General features: G+C 63.0%; 1 protein-coding gene across 1 annotated transcript in view; it reads left to right on the forward strand.

The window, feature by feature from the left end:
* The window catches only part of Notch1 (notch receptor 1), a gene marked incomplete at its 5' end in the record, with an annotated part of 42130 nt that overhangs the window by 21448 nt on the left and 12957 nt on the right, over nucleotides 1–7725 (forward strand). The window contains 12 exons of the mRNA XM_015505666.2: nucleotides 82–267; nucleotides 548–661; nucleotides 1377–1490; nucleotides 1744–1977; nucleotides 2056–2166; nucleotides 2642–2834; nucleotides 3306–3451; nucleotides 3528–3641; nucleotides 5090–5209; nucleotides 5459–5611; nucleotides 6269–6497; nucleotides 7104–7305. Coding sequence (XP_015361152.2) covers nucleotides 82–267; nucleotides 548–661; nucleotides 1377–1490; nucleotides 1744–1977; nucleotides 2056–2166; nucleotides 2642–2834; nucleotides 3306–3451; nucleotides 3528–3641; nucleotides 5090–5209; nucleotides 5459–5611; nucleotides 6269–6497; nucleotides 7104–7305 — 1916 coding nt within the window. The remainder of the gene's footprint in view (nucleotides 1–81; nucleotides 268–547; nucleotides 662–1376; nucleotides 1491–1743; nucleotides 1978–2055; nucleotides 2167–2641; nucleotides 2835–3305; nucleotides 3452–3527; nucleotides 3642–5089; nucleotides 5210–5458; nucleotides 5612–6268; nucleotides 6498–7103; nucleotides 7306–7725) is intronic.

Here is a 7725-nt window from a genome sequence, read left to right on the forward strand (position 1 = left end):
GCGAAGCGGCCAGCCCTGGAGGACACAGGTGGTGGGGGAGGCCAGGGCCTGCAGTGGCCCCTCACCACCACCTCTCACCAGGCGCCAACCCCTGTGAGCACGCGGGCAAGTGCCTCAACACGCTGGGCTCCTTCGAGTGCCAGTGTCTGCAGGGCTACACGGGCCCCCGCTGCGAGATCGATGTCAACGAGTGCGTCTCGAACCCCTGTCAGAACGATGCCACCTGCCTGGACCAGATCGGGGAGTTCCAGTGCATCTGTATGCCCGGTGCGTCCTGCCAGCCACCCTCGCCCTGGAGCGCAGGGAGCAGGAGCCCAGCCAAGGCTGGACAGCCTCAGGGGCAGCCTATGGGCACACTGGCCACACCTCCGCTTTCTTGGCTGGGGGGGCATTTGGGGAAACTGAGGCTGGGCTCACAGAGCAGCAGAGAGGGACAAAGCCCAGTAGGTGGGTCAGCGCAGGGCCTGCAGGGGCACAGGTATGAGCACAGCCGGGGTGGGGTGCTGGGGCTGGAGCAGGGGGCTGAGGCAGTTTCTCCCACCCCCAGGCTATGAAGGCGTGTACTGTGAGGTCAACATGGATGAGTGTGCCAGCAGCCCGTGCCTCCATGGTGGCCGCTGCCTGGACAAGATCAACGAGTTCGTATGCGAGTGCCCCACAGGTAAGGTCCCCCAGGGCCCTGCATCCTGTTTGCCACAGCCGGTGGCCTGCACCCAGGCCTAGGGCTGGCCCACAGGAGCCAACCCGCTGTCCCGGGGGTTGAAGCTGTAGGGGCTCCAGGCTGCTGGGAGGGGGTGTTTTTAGGTTGCCCCAGAGGGCAAGTCCAGGCGGAGCAGTGGGTTTCGGCCCTACCTTGCTGGGTGTGCCGGGGTGTGGGGAGCTCCTTTCTGCTGGTGGGGTGCAGTTTCTTCCGCCTGGAGAGAAGGGGCTGAGAGCGCAGTCATTCCTGGGTAGGAGGGAGCCGCCTGCCCCCGCTGCCTCCCTGGCCCTTGGTGCAGAGCGCTGGGGGGCAGAGCAGGGGAGACACCCTGGAGGGAGCTTGGCAGGGTGTCTTGTCTGCCCTGGGGCATGGGGCCTCTGGCCTCCTGAAACGCAAATCAGTCGTCCCAGACACTGCAGTGTGGGGAGCCCTCATTCACAGCCTGGGAAGTTGCCATAGCAACCAGAGTGGGTTTGGGAAAAAGCCCCTCTGTCAGGCCGAGGCAGACACACGGGCCCTCACGGGGTTTTGCTTGGATCAGAGGGCCAGGGGCTCCGAAAGGTGCAGTGGGGAGCCTGGGGTCTGCCCAGCTGGGCACTGGCTGCTGAGCCCGAGGGAGGTGCCCTCAGGGCCACAGACAGCACTGCCATGTGACCACCACCCCTGCCTGCCGCAGGCTTCAGCGGGCACCTGTGCCAGTATGACGTGGACGAGTGTGCCAGCACACCCTGCAGGAACGGGGCCAGGTGCCTGGATGGGCCCAACACCTACACCTGTGTGTGCACGGAAGGTGCGGGCAAAGGGTGGGGCTGGACGGGGGACCATGGGGCGGGATCAGGGACAGCTCTGTCTGGAGCCGTCTAGTCCAGGGACCAAGAGCACAGAGCTGCTCTGACCCAGATGGGGCTGTGAGGACATCCCAAGACGTGACCCGGCATCCTTCCCTGAGTGGCAGTGACCCTGGCTCTGGTCTGCGGCTTCCCAAGGTGCATCTAGGGAGTGGCTGGGCCTGAGCCCTCTTGTGCCCACCCTTCCTGTGACAGGCTACACAGGGACCCACTGCGAGGTGGACATAGATGAGTGTGACCCTGACCCCTGTCACTACGGCTCCTGCAAAGATGGTGTGGCCACCTTCACCTGCTTGTGCCAGCCGGGCTACACGGGCCACCACTGCGAGACCAACATTAACGAGTGCCACAGCCAACCCTGTCGCCATGGTGGCACCTGTCAGGACCGCGACAATGCCTACTTCTGCTTCTGCCTTAAGGGGACCACAGGTGCCTGGCCAGGCTGGGGTCAGGTGAGGGGGGCAAGGCAGGGGTCTCAAGCTGACCACATGCCCACTTCTCCTCCAGGACCCAACTGTGAGGTCAATCTGGACGACTGTGCCAGCAGCCCCTGTGACTCGGGCACCTGCTTAGATAAGATCGATGGCTACGAGTGTGCTTGTGAGCCAGGCTACACAGGTAGGGGTCCAGAGCAGAGGCGGACGAGGCTGAGGTCAGATGGACAGTCCAGGTCTGGGCGACTTTGGGGCTAGCTGGGACCTGAGGGCCAGAATGGCAGAGGTCAGCGGCCATAGAGACCACACATCTGTCCCTGGTCAGTGCTGGCCCTGCTGCGAGGGAGTGGCCAGTGCGTGGGCACGTTTGGCCTCTGCCACGTACCACCTATCCTCAAGCAGGTGCCTTGTCCACTCTGGCCTCAGGTTCTCATCAGAGGGGACAGCAGCAGTGTCTGTGTCAGGGGCCACGGGGAAGCTGGTGGGAGCAGGCCCTGAGCATGGGCCCTGCAGCTGCTGTCATGTCCAGCTGTCTCCTGCACCTGGGAGGCCAGAGGAGGCAGTGTCCCCACTTGGCTGAGGGAGTAACTGAGGCCCGGGGGTCTGCCCCCTGAGGCCCTGGCCCTGGGGAGCAGGAAGCTCACAGCTGCTGCCCACAGGGAGTATGTGCAACGTCAACATCGACGAGTGTGCGGCGAACCCCTGCCACAACGGGGGCACCTGTGAGGACGGCATCAACGGCTTCACCTGCCACTGCCCCGAGGGCTACCACGACCCCACCTGTCTGTCCGAGGTCAACGAGTGTAACAGCAGCCCCTGCGTCCATGGGGTCTGCCGGGACAGCCTCAATGGGTATGGCCCTGGACGCTGTGTGTAGAGCACTGGCTGGGCAGGGCGGCAGATGGCCCTGGGGGGGCAGGGCTCAAGGGCAGATGTGACCCCAGAGCCCCAATGTGGGGCTTGGTCAGCCCCTGGTCTCCTGGTAGTCCTGGCTGTGTGTCCCCGAGGGCCATAGTGTCTGCTTGGAACACAGGCCTAAGGGGCCTCAAGACCCTCGTGTGTAGCTGCAGTGACACCTGGGGTGTCCATGCTGCTCTTGTAGCCAGACAGTAGTGGGCATCTCTAGTTGTGCATTCTGCACTGCAGAGACCCTGCTGCACTGGTCGCTGGCAAGAGGGGACCCCTGCCGTGGTCTCAGCCCTATTTTAAAGGACTCGGAGAGTCCACCTGGTCAGACCCCCCTTCCATTGGTTCGCAACTGTGGCAGGGCCAGGAGGACCAGAGCCCAGGCCAGGCCTGACCGGCAGCATGGTGGCTCTACAGGTACAAGTGTGACTGTGAGCCTGGGTGGAGTGGGACAAACTGTGATATCAACACCAACGAGTGCGAGTCCAACCCCTGTGTCAATGGCGGCACCTGCAAAGACATGACCAGCGGCTATGTGTGCACGTGCCGGGAAGGCTTCAGTGGTGGGTACCTGGCCGTCTCCTAGGGGTGAGGGTGGGCTGGCCAGGACAGACACACTGACTGCTGCCCACTCTGCAGGCCCCAACTGCCAGACCAACATCAACGAGTGTGCGTCCAACCCATGCCTGAACCAGGGCACCTGCATCGATGACGTCGCTGGGTACAAGTGCAACTGCCTACTGCCCTACACAGGTGAGGTGGCGCAGGCCTCAGTGCCAGCACTCCTGGGCTGGCGTCCACTCCGCAGCAGCATTCGGAAGACTCTGCTCCTTGCTGAGGGCCTGGCCCTAGGAATGGAGATGCCAGATGAGCAAAGGCAGAGCCTGAAGGTCCAGTTTAAGTCTGTCCCAGGTGTGTCACATGACTCACCTCCCCAGAGGCGAGCACCAGGAGCCCAGCCTGGACCTTTGGCTACCAGGGCCTCGTCCTTCAGTCTGCATGGGCCTCTGGGGCCGGCGGCCCTCCCCCCGCATGCCGGGCCTGAGGGATTCCTTTGACGGCGGGTCTCTTTGTGTGAAGGGAACAAGGAGCTCTCTGTGCTGGCTGAGCAGAGGCAGGAGACATTTCCCTGGGTGTCTTAGCCCCTGCCTAGGCCTGGCCACGGGGATCATGGGAAATGGGCCCCCTGTAGCCCTGATGTGCAGCACATTCGACAGGAAGGTCCATAGTGGCAAGGGCCCTGTGGCTACCCCGGGGATGGGCAGAGGACACTGCCATGGGGACAGTTGGGCCCTAGGTGCCTTGGGAGGGCCTGCCTGGGATGGGTGGGGGTCCATGACTGTGTTCCCATGACACTCGGTGGCCTGCGGCCAGAAGAGTGTTTTCTTTGACAAGAGCCAGGGGCCTGGATTTTGTCACCCTGTCGGTCAGTGAGGAAACTCTGAGCAGCTGGTGCACCCTGTGTCCCTTCTGGACCTGCTGCTCTGGGGCTGGTGGGAGGAGCCCTCTGGGCTGACTTGCTTCCGGTCTGCCCTCTTCCTGCTTCCCTTTGTACAATTGTCGGAAACTCTGGCTAAGTTCCTGCCTGCCCAGGTCACTGTGGAAACCGATAGAGAGGCCTGGAAAGTCACACCAGCACCCGGACACGGTGGGAGACGAGGAAGATAACGCTTCCTCGCTCCTGGGAGGCCAGCCCCAGAGCCATAAACAGGAAGGCTGCTGGGGAAGCCGGGAGTCACAGGCTGAGGCCCTGGCTGCACCCAAGGCTCCCTGACAAGTAGGGTGTGCTTGAGATTGCAGGGGCTCTGTCCCCTTCCAGAGCACAGGTGCAGAGCCTGCCCCTCTGTTCAGCCCTCCTTAACCCAGAGCTTGGCAGCTCCAGGGCTTCTTGTCTCCAGAAGACAGGGGGGCTGGGGCAGGTGCAGTGTCCCCACCAGGCTGTGGCCACCTCTCCAAGACTTCTCTAGTGGTAGGTGCTGTGTGGGGCTAGGCCCATGGGTCTGAGCGGGGGAGCGCCAGGTGAGCGTCTGCCTGGCTGGTCTGGGCATCTGGTCTGCATTCCACCTACTTTCCCCCAGGTTCAGGGTCGGGGCTCAGCAGGGACACACTCCCTGTGTGATCACTCCCTGTGGGACCCGTAGGTTCCCTTGCTGAGGTGCTGCAGGGCTGGGCTCCTGGGTCTCACCCGTGTCTCTCCCCAGGAGCCACATGTGAGGGGGTGCTGGCCCCGTGTGCCCCCAGCCCCTGCAGAAACAGCGGGGTGTGCAAGGAGTCGGAGGACTACGAGAGCTTTTTCTGCGTCTGCCCAGTGGGCTGGCAGGGTGAGGCTGGCTGTCCAGACTGGGGGGTGGGCAGGGAGGACAAGAGGAGCAGGTGCGCCATCTTAGGAGATGAGCTCTTGTCAGGGGGGCTCTAGAACTGGCCTTGGAGGGCCCTTCCCATCCTGGGTTTCTGCAGGCTTCTCTGGCCAAGTCAGGGGACCGAGGACAGTCCTGAGGGGCTGGGACCAGCTGAGGTGAAGGCCTGGGCTGGAGCTTCAGCTGGCTGACAGCCTCTTCCACCCCCTGCAGGGCAGACCTGTGAGATTGATGTCAATGAGTGCGTGAAGAGCCCCTGCCGCAATGGCGCGTCCTGCCAGAACACCAACGGTAGCTACCGCTGCCTCTGCCAGGCAGGCTACACAGGGCGCAACTGTGAGAGTGACATCGATGACTGCCGGCCGAGTGAGTGGCCAGGCGGCGCTCTGCATCTCTGGGATGGTCTCAGGCATCTCTCCCATCAGGCGGGCATGGGCAGGGAGCCCCTGGGGTCAGAGGGGAGAACACTGTGCCAGTCATTGCCCAGCCAGGTGGCATTGGCCGTCAGGACCCCAGAGCCGTCCACTTGGTCCACCTGCTGTGGCTCATCAGGGAGTCCAGGTCAGGGGCTGGGGGACAGGCTAGGGAGGTAGTCACTGCCTCCTGGTACCACAGTGGGCCTCTATCTGCTAACCAGACTGGCCCTGCTCAGACCTCCCGGCTGAGGTAGGGGCACCAGGCACAGGGCTTGGCCCTCCCTGCTGCGGACTTGGTCCTCGGCAGGCCCCCAAGGTGCAGGCTCCTGGGCCTCCCCAGCCCAGCCTCATAGAAAGCTGGGATTTAGAGAAGCAGGGTCCTGCCTGGTGCCACTCTTGATTGGCTGAGTATGGAGGGGAGATCACCCCTCCTCCCTGCCCTGGAGCCTGAGGTCAGGGTACCCTCAGAAGGGCTGGACTCAGCCTGAGTCCAGGGGGCACCCAGCAGTTCACCTCCACCCCCCTCAGCCAGCCTGCCCGCAGGCCTAGTTGCCCTGCGCGTGGGTTGGTGCCCACCCTTCAGGCTGGCCCTCCTGTCCCCTCCCAGACCCTTGTCACAATGGTGGCTCCTGCACAGACGGCGTCAACACGGCCTTCTGCGACTGCCTGCCTGGCTTCCAGGGTGCCTTTTGTGAGGAGGACATCAACGAGTGCGCCAGCAACCCCTGCCACCACGGGGCCAACTGCACGGACTGCGTGGACAGCTACACCTGCACCTGCCCCGCGGGCTTCAATGGCATCCACTGTGAGAACAACACGCCCGACTGCACAGAGAGGTGTGTGCCTGCCGCCAGGGTGGCCCTGTCTGTGGCCTCTCCAGCCCCTGCCGTGGGGCCTGGCCTGGGGTGGGCCGGGGAAGTGCCGTGGAGGCGCAGTGTCTGGTAGCCCAGCACACTGGCAGCTGTCTGCCCAGGACGAGGGGCACTCAGCTCTAATGGACTCGAGTCCAGTCTTTTTCTTTGTAGTGCTGGGACTTGAACCCGGGGCCCCACTCAGGCTCATAAACACTACCACTGAGCTGTGACCCCAGCTCCAATACTGTGTTCTCTTCAGAGGGTCATCGTGACCTCCTGTGACTTAGTCAGGAACCCTCATAGTTTATGCAGAAGAACTGGGCTGACTCCTGTCCAACAAGAATGTCAGAACCATCTCGATTCCCTTTGGCCTTGGTTGCCAGGAAGCCCAGTCCCTGGTCTGTGACATGATAGTTTCCCACGTTAGATGCAGGCTGATTTCTGTTACTTTAACCACCACATACCTGTGTGTGCTGTAAGGTGTCTCAGCACGCATCGTAGAAAAGGCACAGCAAGGAAGGGAGCTGCTTGTGGGTGGCCCCTTCTCGGTGGGGACATGCTGCATGCTCACCTCCCCACCTCCCTCAGCTCCTGCTTCAACGGCGGCACTTGTGTGGACGGCATCAATGCCTTCACCTGCCTGTGCCCTCCCGGCTTCACGGGCAGCTACTGTCAGCATGACATTAACGAGTGTGATTCACGGCCCTGCCTGCACGGTGGCACCTGCCAGGACAGCTACGGCACCTACAAGTGCACCTGCCCGCAGGGCTACACTGGCCTCAACTGCCAGGTGAGTGGGGGGGAGGGGACGCCAGGCATGGGGCTTGCACTGCCAGTGGGAGGCCCCTTCCACATCCCGTAGGGTCCTTGGAGCCGGGGTGGAATGAGATGATCTGGAGGCCAACCTTGTGCTCTCTGGCCCAACCTTGTGCTCTGTGGGCCTCAGGCTTGAGTGTCCAATACTCATTTTCATGGACCACCCATTACCTGCAGCTCTGGGGCCTTGAGAGCAAGACAGACTGGCCCCAGTGCCAGGCTGCTCCCAGGGCAGGTGGGGAAAGTCCCAGTCCTCTTGGCTGCCTGCACCCTGTGGAATGGGGTCACAGCTCCCCTAAGCGCGGGGTCCTTTGGCTGAAGTGATTGCTGGCAGGGATGGGGGAGTGGCAGGATAGAGCCCTAATCAGAGCTGGTGTTGTGGGCGGGCGGGAGG

The sequence above is a fragment of the Marmota marmota genome, unplaced genomic scaffold (assembly GCF_001458135.2).
Source record: "Marmota marmota marmota unplaced genomic scaffold, marMar, whole genome shotgun sequence".
NCBI lineage: Eukaryota > Metazoa > Chordata > Mammalia > Rodentia > Sciuridae > Marmota > Marmota marmota.